The 18,671-nt window shown below is 35.8% G+C and overlaps 1 protein-coding gene across 1 annotated transcript in view; it reads left to right on the top strand.

Moving 5' to 3' along the window:
• The window catches only part of LOC136032675 (protein arginine N-methyltransferase 7-like), an 89,772-nt gene that overhangs the window by 56,434 nt on the left and 14,667 nt on the right, over positions 1–18,671 (top strand). Inside the window, exon 6 of the mRNA XM_065712968.1 lies at positions 11,534–11,879. Within this exon, the coding sequence (XP_065569040.1) occupies positions 11,534–11,879 (346 nt within the window). The remainder of the gene's footprint in view (positions 1–11,533; positions 11,880–18,671) is intronic.

Genomic DNA, 18,671 nt, shown 5'->3' on the forward strand with positions numbered 1-18,671 from the left:
ACGATGGTTACCTATACGTGGAAGAAGAAATCTAAAGCACACATAGTTTTGAACATACAAGCTTTATCAGTAAAAAATTCATAAACATTTCTAAAGCCTTTCACTCGCAAGGCACTGAAATTTATATTATACAAATAGGAACGAGTATTTTCAACTAGAAAATAGTTCAATCGAGGATTATAACCATCAATACTAAGAAATTCACTTTAAGTATATCCACAAGAACAAAAAAATAAAATATAATAGTGCATGAAAACCATAGCTAATGGTGTATAAATCTTGTACTTGCTTCCGATTGTGAATAATAAATTTTGCACTTTGCTAAAGAAAAATTTTTATGTGATGCGTGTAGAATTTTTACGGCAGGTCTAGAGGATCGAAAAATTCAGTTTTCTTCACTGTTTGAAAGATTCACTACTAATAAACCGTCTTTACAGCTGCTGGGCTACTGTTAACAGAGATAAGAATATTGTTAACACTTCGAATATGGCCGAGGAATTCCAAGGGTATGCAGTAGGACTTGTATTTCGATATGTAGGGATCCAATTTGAATACATTGATTATTTGATTTGTGTTCATGGCCCCAAGTGTAATAGTGATCTGCCATCAGAGGTAATTTCCGAATAGGTTTCAAATTGCTTTTGCGAAATTAATGCTACACTCTCCTCCAATGGTTCGACAAAGCTGCACTCTAAACGTGCTGCACCTGTTTAGGCAATAGTCATATCTTGAGTACCGGACAAATCCAAAACAATGATCCAATGAGTTTTTGCAAACCTTTCCTTATATACAAGAGATGAAAGCCCAAACGTTTCAAATTTATGTTGAGAATTCGTCCATGATCCAACGGCACTAGCATTTTTTACAAAAGTCAAAGGAAGTTTTGAAGGAATTTCTCCATGATTTAATGATGAATCGGTGTAAGTACGTTTACCCGTAGCAGTATGTCGTTGATTCGTGATTTTGTGCTGAACGAGCAGATTGATATTATTTACACTAGATCTTATTTCTCAATCGCCAAAGAAACAGAACTTATAACCTGTTGTTTTCGTACATGAAGTATTGCCGAGTTGAGGGTGACTGTCACATCAGGTGCAGTGCCAAGTACTAGTCGCAAAATAATTTTAGACAGAACAAAATGTAGCTTTATATCAATCTTAACCTCGGTAGGTTAAAGTAGGTAACCATTGATGTATTTGAAATATTTTACGACTTATTTTCCCAAACAAATTTAAATCGTTATTTGTCAAATCTCTAATTATATTGGCCGTGTCAGTGTCCATTTTCTATTCATATCCAATAGCCATACCTCTCAATTTCTTATAGGAAACTGGGGACATCAACAGGAATTGCTGGTAACTTTCATAATATGAAAGATTATTGCTTGGGTCACCAATGTTCCATTTATAGAAGACAGTGATTTGTCTAAACAAATTGTGTAGTAGACAATTTTCATAGTATGACACCTCGGCTGAAGTAGGTTTTTTATTGTTAGATTTTTTGACAACGACATACAAATCTAGAAATGTGGAAGTGAAATCCTTAAAATAATCTTCACTTGAATAACTTTGAAAATGAACGTTTTCTGGGAGTGATTGTTGTGGATAAAATTGTTCATAGTGACCATATTTTACACTCACACCAAAATTTTTCGCATTGAAAACAGATGAGCTCACGGAAGCCTGAGATTTTCTTATGTAGTAAATATGCCATTTCTGGGAAAAGAAATCCTTTTACAATCTAACAATTTTTACTGTTAGTTTCCTTTTCTTCTTTGATAAGAGCCATTTCTTACGGTCCTGACCTGAATTGAGACGGATGAGTGATGTGGTGTTTTTTGCCCCTTTAAAGCCCTTTCTACCTTGTCGTGATTTCTATCGCTTGCCAAAGGATCACACGCCGGTCCTGAGATTCACTTTTTTAAAACCCTTCCAGAGCCCTTATCTTGTTGTGTAGAGGACGCAAAATATGTGACAACCGGTGTAATATATTTTTTAGCAGGGGGTAGAGCAGAGAGAAGCACTTTAGCAGACCGATTGCCGAGACCGTAGCCCGACATGGAAGAATCACCCCTTTAGTTGTCTATTTCGTGACCCAATTGTCGTGGTCCAAGAGTAGCAACATAGCAATCAATATCAAGACAAACAAAAGTGTTTTTTTTCTGATAACCATCTCAATGAATGTGTCAAAAATTGGGCCAAACTTCTTTTTATAGTTAAGAAGCCAGGGAGGAAGTCCGCAAAAATAACGCGTTCCATACCACTGATGCCTCCGGCACTTTTACCCTCGATTATCTTCCGTTTTAAACCAGGAACATTACTTAGATTATTGTCTAGATGAATCGTTTCATTGTCAATGGGAGAGAAAATATAAATTCTCCTCTGTTACATTGAGTAGTTGAACGTGAAGGTACCATTTTTACGAGTAGAGATTTTTCTATGGATAGCACGACAAAAAATCAGTCTTACTACCATATTCTTATATTTTAAGTTGAGGTGTGGGTATATATCTGAATCAACTTATTTTATCCATTCCTCTTCCTCTCCATAGGCTGGTTAATCGTTTGGTCTAGCTTTTATATCATTTTTAAGATCCTAGGAATCTAAAAAATGGATTTTATTCAAGTACGTATTACCATTGTCCATTTGAATTATAAGAGCAGCAACTTTTAAGATGATTTAGGTATGATTTCTTATGAAAAACACCCATCTATCCATCCGTCATTTACAATATCACCTTTCCGCAACCGTACCAATGCTGATAATATGAATTTCAAATCATAGTTTGAATTTTGCATGTAAATCGGTAGAAAGTATTGCTGTTTAACAATTAGATTACAAGATTTATGTGCCAGCCCTTGAAAGTTACTCATCCTCGATTAAATTGGATTACTTAAATGGTCATGGTCGTGGACTGACATTTCCCCACTACTCTCAATAAATTTTTCCTGACACATCAAATACAAGTCTTTATTTTTCATTGCCATCTCGCCTTCTGGTGATAGAGTCATTGGAATATTGACGTTGCATAGCCATGAAATGGGCTTATTCTCTGTTTTAATAAGTGCAACCATAGCCTCACAATCTTCCCAACCCAATTTCTAAAAAGCTCTACCATTTGCATGGTATTACTCGAGTCTCTTTGAGTTTTCCCGTAAGAGACTGCAATGGCTTCCTTTTTTTAAACACAATTCAAGTTTGATGGATTACACACATCTACGAGTTTGGCTTCGATATCTAGTTCCAGCTTGTCCGTCTGAAAGAGTGAATTTTGAAAATTCTTAAAGCGCAAGATGGCATTGTCGCCCCATCTCCACAGATTTTTTAATTCATGACGCTTACAGTGCCTCAAGTGATGTTTTAAATTTTAACTCTTACCAAATTTTGAAAGAAGCATTGAACAATAGTATCAAGTTCCCCTTCAATGTTTTTATCCTCGCTTAAAACCTCGTTTAAAAAATAGGAAAGAAATGTCCAATATAATTCAGTTCATTGGCGGGCTCTTAGAGAATCCATACCCGATATTTCACTTATTCAGTGGACGGAGCCCTTGCCGAAAATAAAATTCCCTTTTTATCTTTAAGTTCCTCCTCTTTATATTCTGTATCGTACTGTAACACTGTAACTCAAACGTTTACATATTCATTTGCTCTTCCAAAAATATCTTTCCTATAAGTATCACTTGATATTGCCCCTTTAAACAGTTAAAATCTACTTTTTGGACTCTACCCCCTCCCCACCCCCATTAACCACCAAATTGTCCAAACGCATCTTAGTTGTATCCATTGCCTTGGTTTATGTCCTACAACGAGAACTGAATATTTAAAGGATTCTACGCCCGTATCAAAAGAGAAGCGTTGTACACCTTGACAACCCCTTAAATAGGCATTATATTTTAAATAGGCATTATAACCCCCTTCTCCCTCCCATCTCTTTAAAAAATTTGTTTCAACTTTTTGTCATTTAAATATAAAAATTATATAAATAAAACGGTCAACCCACTTTTATTTTCATTGCGATTATCCACCCTATTAAAAAAAACCACCAACCCAATCTGAAAAAAACACCCTCAAAATTGTGTGAATCCGGGCGAAGTCTCTGCATTTGTGTTTGCAGGTAATGCGAGTACACCTCGTCTGACTTTTCATTTAAGAAATTCTTTTGACTGATGTAAGCTTTCACACTTTCTCGCCCTCCCGTTTCCCGAATCTATCGTTCGAGAAGTGTCTGAATCTTGGTAGCATAGGAGTGTGCTATGTCTGCTGGATATGTATAGATAATATCACTTGTAAGAGTATTCAAGAGGTCTCCAAACTCAGCTCTAAAAACATAAGCATGTTGCAAAGCGGTATAAGGCAGTATAGGGGGTGAGCCGGTACCACTTTGTTCTGGCTCTCCCATGTCACTGTCACCGTGGTGGACAGGTGCTTGATCTTCCAGCACCCTCTCGACGTTGTTAGATGGCACTTGATTTAGTAGATGGTCTAAGAATTCCGTATCGAGGTCAAGATTCCTCACTACAGAGTCTGGATCAAACTTAGGGGATAGTATACTAATAGGGCTCACCCCCGCACTGACACCCCCTTCACGTTTATTTTCCTGTGGTGGAATATATAAGTAGTCTTGGAATTTTTTATGCAGTGTAGGTATACGAACCAAGAAAAACAATAAGAGCCTATTAGCTCATTACAACACTTGATTTCATCCTTAAAAAGAATTTATATTAGGCCAAGAGCAAACAGAATATTAGTCTGAAAATGTTTGAGCGGGACGCTTGCTTATACCTTAGAGTTAGCGTTCATAGCTAGAAGTACCTCGCTACTAACTAATGCTTTAATGGCCAGAATTTAATCCATTAAAGGACCCTCAAAGCGACAATTCGGATATAGTGAGACCACTCTACCAACTACAGGCTCAATAATCAGAAAGTATATCGCACAAAGACCCCCAAAATGCTCTTTCGGGTCCATAGACCCCACTCTACCAGTTAAGAATTTAATATCAGAAGTACGGGTAGAGTTCTTCCTCTATAGGTCTCGGGTATTGTAGTGTCTTAAAGTGTTCTAAACAATTGAAATCTTCATTTTCAGGCACCTGAAAAAAGAATAAATATTCTTACTCTCTTGAAATATTTATGGTTTTATGCTGTGAAGAACATGTCATTAATCTAAGGTGCAGTGTTTCCTCATGTTCCTCTCAGAGGCAAAAGTAAAACGCTAAGTTTTTGACATTGGAAGCAGGAAGATCCTAGTTATTCCCTCCTTATTAACCGCAAAAGAATGTCTAATTTTTTTACTACTTCTCTCTTAAGAGCAAGGGTTCTTTCCTCAAAACTATCTAAAAGATGTCTCTTGTAAACTAAAAGGAATGCATTACTTTTCAAAGATGGGTGATATCATCAATGTTCTATGCCTGTGCAGTTTATCTCGCATAAAAGTTTAATTTTTAGCACTAAATCATCGGAAAAAAGTCCCTCGAAGCCTCTATTAACCAAAAACAATGGATTGTTTTTACGGTAGTGCAATACCATTGAACCCCCCTGTCAGATATGGCGGAAAGACTCCCTACATCCTACTTATTTCACCCCTTGTTAGTTTGAACATAAGCTTTAAAAAAATCAGTAATTTTATTTACATTAAGATCCATCTTGTATGGGGTATAAAGCCCCACATCATGGGTTTACAGGGGGAGCGCAAGTACAGATGGGCTGACAGCTTCTCTGTCATGAGGCACAGGTTTTGAAGCTCCAGGGGCTTTAGCATCTTGTTTGCGGAGCACAGAAAGGCTGACATTCTAGCCTTAGACGATTACTGTTGGTCTTGAAGGGCCCGACGTTCTTGAGAGGCCGCGTTCTCATCGCTTTGCGTGGTTGTACCAGCTTCCATCCTTGCCCTCTTTTTGGTGGAAAGAGGGTCAGCTCCTCCTGGCTTAGGGTTGCCTCCAATAGAAAAATAGATTTTTAGTTTCTTTTTAACGAAATATGCATCTTAGTTGATCATTTATGGAAAATAGTTTTTATAAAAAGGACTATATGGTTAAAAATCATCTTAGCCTTCAGAAATGACCTGTTTGCTCCCCCTCCCACTTTAATATGATCCCAAAAATTCCGTAATAATACGGAACTATTGGGAGGGGAGAGTAAATAATGCGCAAGCCCTATGATCTAAAAGGAATTTAAACTTTAATATGGTTTAAAGGTCACTTTTGAAGGGGGTATTTAAAAGAAAAATTTGAATTTGCGAATATCATAGACTCCAAATATTGTCTTTTTCGTTTTTTATTCTCTCTGTAATAAATGATAGTAAATGAAACCAGTCTATTTTGTATTTGAATTTTAAAATTTTTACACAACGCCTTTTTAATGTAATAAATGAAACTTTATGAAAAAAGAATAAATTCAAATCAGATAGATCACACCCTTTGCCCTCATGCCCCAGGTATCTGCTTATTTCCTTCCTTCTTTGTTTTTGTAAGAAACATATCGCCAAACTACTCTCAAACTTAAATTGCCACTTTATAGGAAAATATTTAAGCTTAGAAGTAGGTTTCATAGTCTGCGATGATAAAAGAAACTTTCAAATAAAAGTGAAGAGAAAGTTTTAAAATTTGGCATTGTTCTGCTGCCTGAGAATTTTAGTGAGGGCAAAGTGTCTCAATCCACAATTATTTCTTAAAAGAGCGATAAATTAAGCCTGGCAAATGCGTCAAAATAGCTCCTAAGGAAAAGTCTGTAGTCCCATCTCTGAAAGGTGCATTTTCCTAAACTAACTCCTATTCAAATGAGCAAAAATTAGCTAAAGTAGAATTTTTTGGAGGATTTAAGCAATTTCTTTATGAGAAATATGTATAATAATAGACTATGCTTGAGGAAAAAAGCTACAGAATCAGTAAACTTTTATTCTGTTGCCTAGGCTTACATCTTACTCTATTAAGGGGGAGGGGATTCCTCAAATGGCTCGATATTACTGTCAAAAAAGAGGCTTGTTTGCTATTTCTAATTACTATAATGAAAAAATACTATCCGTGCCCTTATTTAATGCCTAAGTAAAATACATTTATTTAACCGTTTTGCGCTAGAATTCAATGTGTTTATGCGGATATTCTCCAGACCAGAGCAGGTGTTAAAAGTGAGTCTTTTCTTCCAATTAATTAATGGTATGTATGGTACCTATCCTAGGGTAATTGAGGCCTAAGCTGAAATGTACCCTACGCACGAGAAATAATAATTAGCTTGGCTTAAACACATCTGGCACCTTATATAATTTTAGCCCCCTGATGGAATATTCTTGAAGGTGATTTAATAGGAGTCATGGCTCTTACAGTAAAGAACATTTTGACCTGATAAAAATAAAATAAATTTATCACTGAGAATCGTGCAATAGCAGGAGGAAGGGGGCTTTAGTTGCTTTACTAATATAAAGGATAATAGTAGGTTAAATTTTTAGTAGGTATATAGAAAAAGGGTTATCTGTTGGTATCTTTGAGACATATCCATTTTTTAAACTTGAGTTTTGTCACTTTGAGAATCTAATACAAGACTAATACAACACTCAAAGAAACTAAGACGTTACAATCACGAAAATCCTGATTTGGTGGAACCCTGAAGGTTTTTTGCCGTGTAACCTTTGGTTTTTAAGTAATAGAAACATAATTCGTTTAGAAAACACTCTTTCTGATGTAACAACCAAACCCCATTTCTTAACAACCTGAAGTAAAGATTCTGTATTACGTAACATGCACTGCATCTATTAGAAAACAGTCCATATTACTGCATGTGCGCCTGCTTTTTATCCTGAGGGAATCGCCGTTAAACCTTCTTCCTAATCTTAAATCGTTCAATTAAGAAAAGAGTAGTGGCTATGGGCCTTCTCAAAACCATGGAGAGGATACTGCATCTGTCTTGACTGTTCTCCAACTAGCGACGACTCTTAAGTCTTTCATTACTTCCGCCAAGTTGATATTCACTCAAAAATTAACGGTAGCGTATTCCAGGTGCAGAAAAAAGTTAATGACATTAAATAAAAATGAGGCTTTTTCGTTCAATGTGAGAGCGAATCAACAGCTGGAAGGATCAAAAGTTATTTGTATTAATTTTTGTAAATAGTTAATTTTTGTAATTTTTGTATAATTTTGTAATTTTTGCATTGACTCTGTACAATCATCATCAAATTAGCAAAAATTTTGGCAAATGATTGAATTTATCAGAATTAATGAGTATTAAAGCATTATTCACTCATCACTCATCAAAAATATTCATATTTTAATGATCATTGTAGTGTGTATTAACGAATTAGTTAATAAATCATTCCAGTTTTGCTGTTAATTTGCACTAAATTTGAAGTTAATGCGTATTATATTATAATTTACACCAGGAATAAACTCATAATAATTGACCATGTTCTAGTTCTTCTTCTTTGAAATAGAGGAGGGATTCTGTAGTTGCTATTCCAATATAATCATAGTAGGTTATATTTGGGCATTCGTACCTTGTTTTTTATGGGGGGGTATATTTTTGGTGGGGTGGGGACATTTAGTTCCAACAATGATATAGTGATGGGTAAGGCCAACACTCGTAATAATTGGCCATGTTTTAGTTCTTCTTCTTTGAAACAGAGGCTTTCGGGTTCTAGCCCATTTAGGTTTCTTTTCCCCACAAAGGGCAGGGATGTATTCCGCCAAATCATTTGAATGCATCAGATTTTAATGGTGCTTTTTTTTTTTTTTTACAAGCTTTCGTCTTCAGTCTTCATTAAGGATATGGAATTAGATTTTGGGGGTTTATCCTTTGCAATGATTTACCCTTATACTAGGGGTGTTTTTAAAGTAAGGTCTGTTTTAACATAAGTACACAACGAAAGACTATTTAAAAAAAGTAAAAATATTTTTTGAAACTACGTGCTTCACTCTACTTAACGGCATAGTTGCCAAGTTTGCTCAAACACTTATTATACCTTTCAACTTATTTTAAAGTGACCTCTTCATAAAAACTTGCCGCCTGTTCCGATGACCAAGAAATTCACTGTTGTTTTTGTCGTCATCACCATTATAACGGTTACCGCTGAGACTGTTTTCTGAGGTGCAGAAACGGATGGTAAACTCGGCGCAAGATCAGGACTGTAGGGTGAGTGGTCTAAAACTTCCCAGCCAAAACTGTCCAACAAATTGTGGGGCTGACCTGCAGTGTAAGGTCTTGCATTGTCATGAAGGACAATTCCCTTTGTCAGCATGCCAAGTTTATTTTAATCGCTCTGCAGAACTTTTTGAGGGTTTGACAGTAAGCTTCTGTATTGACAGTGGTTCCTCGTTGCATTAAGTTGATAAGCAAAACACCATGCCTATACCAAAACACCTACGCCATGATTTTTACCTATGCCCGCCGCTTAAAGTATGGATATATTGACAATATCTGCCAATATATTGGCAAATTTGGCTATATATAGGCAAATTGGACTATATATAAACAATTTGCCTTCGTCAGTTATAATCGACAATTAACCTTGCACTTGATGCCCATTTAATTGGACAATCTGTCTTGGCATTTTCTACCATTGGCCATGACTTGACTTCTCCCACAACTATTCTCTTTTCAATTCAAAAAACAACGGACTCGTTATATATATATATATATATATATATATATATATATATATATATATATATATATATATATATATTATATATATATTATATATATATATATAGTTATATATATATATATATATATATATATATATATATATATATATATATATATATATATATATATATATATATATATATATATATATATATATATATATATATATATATATATATATATATATTATATATATACATATATATATATATATATATATATATATATATATATATATATATATATATATATATATATATATATATATATATATATATATATATATATATATATATATATATATATATATATATATATATATATATATATATATATATATATATATTGAATAGAACTTGAATAGAGAGAGTCTGTTTGGCCTTCAATTTGACGCAGGACTGTGCGTGTTTCCATTCCATCTTCTGTTGCCTCGATTTGGAAGTGATATGGGAAACCCATGTTTCGTCTCCAGTTAAACAGCCACCTCAGCGTCAACCGTTACAATGATGACAACGACGTAAAAACCACACTGAACTCTTTGTTATTGGAGCCGGTGGCAAGTTTAAGGAGTTTACTTTAAAATTTGTTCAGAGATATGATAAGCGTTTGAAAATCTTGGCAACTATGCCAAAAAATAGAGTAAAGTATGTACTTTCTGAAAATAAATTTACTTTTTTAAAATAATCTTTCGTTGTGTACTTATGTTCAAACGGATCTTACGTAAACGAAACATCCTCTGTATTTAATGGTAAGGATTGTATTGGCTGCTAATTCTGTCATTGCCATGTGTTTTTGTTTAGTAAACAGTAAGATTGGGGGAAACTCAAAAGGGCCTAATAAATCTTTATATGGATTAGCTTGTCCATGTCTGGATGCATGAGCTCGTATCTTCTGTCTTTGGAGGAGAAAAACAATATTTTGGTCTATTATTGATTACGGATAATAAAATATCGTTTTCGATCAAACAGAACTTAGAAACAATAGAGAAGTATTTTCAAGACAGTGGAATTCAATTCAGTGAATATCTCAGCCCTATGTCTTGAGAAAATGTCCCTATTGTTTCTAAATTGTGTTTGTGTGATATGGAAAGGCATTTTGGTCTTCGTCGCTATTTATATGGAATTATGCTTTTTTATGCTAATATGTTTTGCAGAACAAGCTTAAAATTTAGGATTTTTTGTGTGTGTTTAGAATTAGTATAAAAGTAGATCAAGGAGATACGTATATTAAAATTAAGATAAAGTGTTTTAAATTTTCAGTTTCTATTGTCAAGGGCGGCTGTTGACGTACAGCTCATTACTACAAATTGTTTGATCCAGGGTATTCTCAAGTCTGATTGAGAGGGGAAATCTATTCTTGTTTTAAGATTAGGTTTTGTATAATCCTATTTTTGAAAATGAACATATGTCTTAAAGTTGCCTTGAAATATATATCTTTAGGTTGGAGGAGGGTGAAAGGTTTCGAAGCGTAGGAAAGGACTTTCACCGAAATAGTTTTCGTATTGTTAAAGGTGGGACGCATCGTATAAATTATGCATCTCTATTCCATTTCAATATTATAAGATCTCTTTTATATCACTTAAAAAGGCCAATAGAACTTTCAGTCTCCAATACTCTCTCGATAATCTACAACAACTCGTACTTACGAATTCTTGGCCAACTTCTTAAGAAAAGGAATTTTATGTTTCCTAAATAAGAGCTTGAAACTTCCGGGATTGGGTTCTTGCATTTTTATTGTAATTTTCATTTTATTGGCTCTTAAAACTTATATTTGTAAGTCTCTTGGTCAAAAGGATGATCCCAATTGACCAAAAAAAAAAAAAAAACGCAAGTATATCTAGATTGTGTATTTGGTTTATTTGGTTTTAACATTATGGATTGTTTTCTTTCTGTTTTAGTTCGCCAATTGCTGTCAAAGAAACACGTCCCATCTGTAATTGTTTACTTCACCTAGCCTACAGTAGACCTCGTCTTGGACTTCTCAATGACAAAACCAGACAAAATAAGTACATAAATGCTCTAAAGCGCTATTTATTTCCCGGGGCAACAGTGTTGAGCCTTGGGGATGGTAGCTGGCTCTCGCTCATTGCAGCCAAACTTGGAGCAACTGTTATAGCAATTGAAACAAATCCAATGTGCCGAAGAGTCATTGAAAGTTATTCTGAGAGTAATGGACTTCAAAATAATCTTACCATCTTATCAGGGTCAATTGACAAGTTTTCGGAAAGAAGCTTTGATAAAAAGGTGATTTTTCTCTCTTTCTTTTAAGGATTGATAACAGTTTTTAAGGACTACGACCATTACTCTTTTTAATATAAAATTTAAAAGACTAGCGTTGATGACAGTTTACAAGGATTGACATGAATGGCGAAGATTGACGACAATTGCTCTTTTTTTTACCTGTTTACCAAATAAAAAGAGATCTTAAAAAGTCTTAAGAACCTTTGCATGCAATATCTTTAAGTGCAATCATGTGTTTGAATATGAAAAAAAAATGAAAAATTTGGATGTAACTGATCTATTATTTGAGGCTAATTTCACGATTATATACCCCTACCAGATAATCCTGTCGTATTAGTTCTTGTCTGGAGTTTGTACAAAAGTGGATGAAGCTTAATAAGTTAAATTTGAATTATAGTAAATCTTACTATTTATTGTATGGTAGGAGCTCAAATTATTACCTTTTCAAATGTTTGGGGTAGTACATTTCCTTTTCATCTCCATCATATTCGAGTTTTGCAGAATAAAGCGCTTCGAGTGTTATGTGGTGTAGGTTTTAAAGACTCGGTACAAAAGAGATATATACATTCCAAAATCTTGCCTTTAGCAGGACTTATTGCTTTTTATCGAAGCCTGTTTATATATAAATATTTTCAAAATTGTTTACCTATATGTTTTTAAAAGTATGTTTGAATTAGGAAGTGATATTCATACACATTCTACGAGACAGTCCGATATAATTGGTCGTCCGCTTGCTATTACCCGTAGATCTCAATTTTCTATTCGGCATCTAGGACCCCATGCGTGGAATTGTTTACATACGACTTTGAGAAACATGGATAATCTTCTTTAGTTTCGGCGGGAATTAAAGCTATTTTGCCTTGATATTTATGGTTTTGATAGTTGAGTGGACCTCAAGGGGAGCCAAGATGTTGGTTTTGTTTTAGGCGATACTGGTCAAGTGGTTTTAGTTTCTTTTTGTTTTGTCTTTTTTGAAGTTTAATTCCGTATCGATTGAAATGCAGGGTAATTGAATTTTTTTCTTCTTCTTTTCTTTTCATTTTTCTTTCCCTTTTCTTCTTCTTTTTCGTATTGTTTTATTTGTATGTGTATTGAGGTTGAAAGCCAAAACAAGCTTTGCTTCGGGCATTGCCTGTTTTGTTTATTATTATATTAATAAGCCCATCTTTCTCTCTCTCTCTCTCTCTCTCATCTCTCCTCTCTCTCTCTCCTTCATCTCTCTCCTCTCTCTCTCATCTCTCCTCTCTCTCTCTCTCTCCCTCTCTCTCCTCTCTCTCTCTCTCCTCTCTCTCTCTCTCACTCTCTCTCTCTCTCTCTCTCTCTCTCTCCTCTCTCTCTCCTCTCTCTCTCTCTCTCTCTCTCTCTCTTCTCTCTCTCTCTCTCTCCTCTCCTCTCTCTCTCCCTCTCTCACTCTCCTCTCTCTCTCTCTCTCCTCTCTCCTCTCTCTCCTCTCTCTCTCCTCTCTCTCTCTCTCTCTCTCTCTCTAGCAATATGATATTTTTTAGGCTGAGATATGCTATAGATAAAGTTTTAAGAGAAGAACAGTGCGATTTTAGAAAAGGTGGAGGAGTTGTCAACCGAATCTTGCTCTTAGGTTAATAATTGAGAAATGCCTAGTATTGTCCAAACACCTTTGGGTCCTCGGTTTTATAGATTAGAGGAAAGCGTTCGATTCTGTTGATAGAAGAGCTTTAGCAAAGGTCTTATCCTTGTTTGGTATACCAGACAAATACATTAAAGTGATTAGTGCTATGTACGAGAATAACACTGCTGCGGTTAAGGTAGGAAATGAGGTAAGCAGCCGGTTTTATTAAATCAGGAGTTAAGCAGGGTTGTGTTCTCTCCGCCTTTATATGGATCATTTGGTAGCACTTTGTCTTAAGGAGCTCAGGAAAGGCAATAGGAGACCACGGACTCAAATGGGGAGGAAAGACATTCCTGGACCCAGATTATGCTGATGATTTAAGCATATTAGATGAAAGTGTGAGCAATTTCAATGAACTTTTAGACGTTTCGCGTGTTCAGGGTTCTAGAATAGGTTTGAAAATTAATGTTAAGAAGACTAAGTCACCAAGGCTAGGAATAAGCGACGATGAAAAGGTGACGTTGGGTAACGAAAAGATTGATCAGGTGGGCAGCTTCACTTACCTTAGTAGCAGGGTGGCTTTTGGGTAAGCGGTCGCGTAGAGCGCCGTGTGCAGTGGTGCCTTGATCAGAGGGCGCCCTCTGTGGCAAAGGATGTCAGAGGTGCACTCTGTGTGGGAGGTAGAGACCGCCACCGGGGGCCATGTGACTTAATCAAAGCAAAAATCAAAAAGTAAATTGCAGCCAGCCTCCAAAACCGATTTATACCACCTAATAAAATTAATAGATATTATATCCCAGACACAGAATTGATCTGTGACCACATTGCACTCAAGCGGAGGGGGGGAAAGACTTATGTTGATACATTTTCTTGTAAAGCAGGCTTTTATTGTAATTTAACTGTAAAGAAAAGTATTTAATCATACAAGATTTCTGTTTAAAACGTTTTTAATCTAAATACGAAATAATTACGTGAGCGCAAAGGTCACAGTGCAATTGTTTAGTTATGATTTATTTGGAAGTGGAAGGGAATGCGCTGTTGCAGTGTGAAGTCACAAAATCCGCCTGGACGCAAACAAATCTCTAACCTATAATGTCGTTTTAATACTTATCCTAAATGAGTTTGACGATTAATTTAGCTGATAAATATGCCTAATATTTTTACTTACGCGTTTAGACATCGATTCATGCACACATTGTGTAGATTATTTCCTTTCCGAACGAGATATACACAGTTTATAATGTGTCAAAAAATATGCCGATGTTGAATTTAGAAGTGACTTAAACAGTTTTTTGCGGTTTGAATAGAAGCGTTTTTAGTTTGAAGCGTTTTGTAAGGTTATTGGAAGGCAAATGGATTTTCATTTATTATGTTGAGATCCAGGACCACATTCTAGAGCAGCTGTGGCATACAAAATATTATTCTATAATACCAGGATTGAACTCCCGATTGTCAGCCACACAGAGCAAATGACATTGGTGGTAAGAGTTCGTCAAAATCGCAGCGGCTGAACATGTGTTCAATAGGAAACATTTTTTTGGCTTTGTTCCTCTTGCCAATTCTTCTGGTGAAGGCCTCACTGAAGTATTACTAAAAGAGTTGCAAACCACGAGGTATTCATCTATGTAACATGAGAGGTCAGGGATATGGTAATGGTTCAGAGATGAAAGCCAAGCATGTTGGAGTTCAGAAGAGGATCTGTGATTTTAATTCCTCGTGCTTTTCACGTACCATATTGAAACCAATCACTGAAACTTGTAATTAACGATGCTGCTCTCTTTCAATGCTGCAGTAGACTGTTTCAGTACAATTTAAGAAATCTTCACTTTTTTTTCAAGTTCTACTAACAGATGGAATATTTTATTTAATAAAGTTTCAAATCTTACAGTGAAACCACTCTATAACAGAAGGGGGGGAGGGTAGAACTGAGGTCTTGTTGCCTTTGAAGTACCACATTGAAGAAGTATATGATGGTCTAATATGAAACTTCTCAAGACAAGAAACTCGATGCATTTGGTAGGAACTCCGTCTTGGGACTTGCTAAGAAATTAAAAAACATGACGTTTCTGTGTTGTTTAGTAACATGGCACGAGATCTTGCACAAAACAACTTTGGTGAGTAAGTCGTTGTAAAAACTCTCGAATGTTTGCCAAGTTCGATGGATCTAATAAAAAGTGTGCAATTATTTCTAACCAAGATGGGATTTGATGAAGGATTAAGCAAACGTACTCACAATGCTATGGAACTTGCGGAAAAAAAATTGATATGTTTCCTGAGTTTGACAAAAAAAACCACAGTCCGCCGAGGAAAATAAAACAACAATTTATTATGAGAGGGAAAATGAAACTGTAAATTCTGGAGACATTCAGTTAAGTTCAAATTCTTCTTTCCTACTAGACACTGTAATATCCTCCCTAAAGGAGATATTTGAGCTAATGTAAAATCATAGTGGAAGTTTTAAATTTCTCTACGTGAATCGAAGCTTACAGAATTTCGCAGATAAAGAAGAATTGAATAAAGCCTGTAAACATATTCAAATCGTTTTGAGTTAAGGTGCTTTTTCTGCATAGTGAACAGTCCGCCGAGGAAAATAAACAACAACATTTTCTTATGAGACGTAAAATGGAACTGTAAATTCTGGAGAACATTCAGTCAAGGTCAATTTCTTCTTTGTCCTGCTAAACACTGCAATATCCTCACTAAAGGAGATATTTGAGCTAATGTAAAACCATATTGAAAGTTTTAAATTTCTCTACGTTATTCGAAGCTTATAGAATTTCGCAGATAAAGAAGAATTGAATAAAGCCTGTAAACATCTTCAAAATCGTTTTGAGTTAAGAGATTTTTCTGCTAAGTGAACAGCGACGAGTTGTTTGAGGAGTTACAAATTTTCGCAGAAATGGTGCTCTCTAAGAGTCCGCCAGCTCAAACTATGTCGTATATAGCAAAACATTGTTATATTGGACACATTCGCAAACGTTGTAATTGCACTGAGAATTCTATTAAGTCTTTCTGTATCAGTTGCCAGTGGCGAAAGGAGTTTTTCCGTGTTAAAGTTAATCAAAACTTACTTAAGAACTACGTTGAGTCAAGATCTACTGAGTGGGCTTGAATCCATGGCCGTGAAAATGACGTGCTAAGTGAGTTCAATACGGACAGACTGTTCAATTAATTTTCAAACATGAAGGCTAGGAAAACTTTGTTTTCATTATAAAAGTTGTATGTTGATTTTTTTTTATAAGTAGTATGTTCAACCGATGAATTGTGTCCCACGTATTAACTCCCCATCTTAAATAACTCAGTTAGTTTGTTTAATGACACATTCCATTTTTATATTGAGTTAGAATTATACTACACAACAAAAGTTTACATATTTTTATTGATACACTTTTTTACTGGAAAATCCTGCAGACATTACTATACGGGCGTTTAGTAATTACTATAAGGTGTTATAGTACTTCGTTCTACCAGGAGGGGGGGTCGAAGAATACTCCACTTACCCCAGAAAATCGTCTAAGGGCCGACCTGCTTGGTAGTATGTTAGTAAAGACGGCGGAACAGTCAAGATGTTAGAAGTAGAATAGCCAAGGCTTGGGTGTTTTTTTCACGGTTAAAAAAGGTTTGGACGAATAGGAAGATAAATCTGCAAACCAAGATTAGAACATTGGAGGCTACAATGATGACAGTGGTCAAATATGGCTCTGAAGCGTAAGTTCTCAGAAAAGCGGATGAAGATTTGCTAGATATTTTTCAGAGAAATTGCCTGTGGATTGTTCTGAATGTCCGGCTGACTGACCATATTTCAAATATGTGGCTATACGAAAAATGTTGGTCAATCCTGCTTTCTAGGGCTATAATTTAAAAAAAAAAATGTTGAGATGGCTAAGGCACGTTGCGCTGATGAAGCATGACAGATTGCCGAAGATTGTCCTTTTTGGCCAACCGTCTATGGCTAAACGGAACGGCAGGTTTTCCTCGTCTGGGGTGGAAGGACGTCATAAAGAGATCTAAGGGAAATGGGAACCTCCTGGGAGGGTATAAAGAAGAAGGCTTTGAATATATTCAATTCAATTCAATTTATTTTCAAACGGGGCAGCGGACAAGCCAAATATTCGTTTAGTCGTCAAAACATAAATATATATACAATCTATAGTCCAACGTTTATGAAAAAAATTAAATAATTCTAATCATCCACTTAAAATCAGTACACAACTAGTGAGTAGTCAAAATATAATAAAATATAACTAACGAACTAAAGCGCGGACAAACCAAATGTTCGTTTTAGTAGTCAAAACATAAATACGTGTACAATCCATAAATTTATGAGATAATTTAAACACAATCTTCCACTTAAAATCAGTACACAATAACTGACTAGTCAAAATATAATATAACTAACGAACTAAAGCTGTAGCTATCTTGCTCACTAGCAGTAACATTAAAAAACTTTACAAATCAGGGGACAATGCTTTTCAAATATCGTTTCGAGACACATTGATTGGCTGGATACGAGGTACAGCTTCTGCCACTGCTCTTGCGGGTCTTTCTCGATGTTGTTTTAAGTCAGGGGGCAGTATGGGTCGATGAGATGTGCTGTTCAACACCCCCTGTAGCAAAAACAAGCTACAGTTTTTGTCGACGGCTAGCAAGGGAATCTAGGCCTAACTGTTCAAGGAGGGCATAGTATGGGACTTTGGGCGCTTCTTTTTCAATTACCAACAATTCCCGACATTGAACTCTATCAATCGCGTCGGACCTGCTCCTGCGCTAGGACAAAATCCCAACGGGGGAACAGTACTCAAGGCAAGACCGTCTAAAAGTGGTATAAACTCGCAAAAGGTGATCTGAAGGAATTCTGTGTCGAGACAGCAGCTTCAGGGAGCTAATACCTGCATTAGCTCTACGGAGCATCATTTCCGTCTGTTTCTCCCACTTTAAATCAGCAGTAAGATACACCTCAAGTAGCTTAAGTTCAGTTACACGGCTGGAAGGAGGAAGGGGAGGGTGAAATTCTGGGTATCTTTTAAGAAAAGAGAAAGTCAGTACGACAGACTTTTGAACATTAATAGCCATCCTGTTTGCAGCGGCATAATCCGAAAATATATTGCGCCGGAGGAGGAGTGTGGGTAGCTGTGTTGGCCTCAGGTGGCTTGGTGCTGCAGTTACTAGTAGTAGTAGTATAAATTGAATCGGTTGTACCTGATTGTAAT

The sequence above is a fragment of the Artemia franciscana genome, chromosome 11 (assembly GCF_032884065.1).
Source record: "Artemia franciscana chromosome 11, ASM3288406v1, whole genome shotgun sequence".
Classification (NCBI taxonomy): Eukaryota; Metazoa; Arthropoda; class Branchiopoda; order Anostraca; family Artemiidae; genus Artemia; species Artemia franciscana.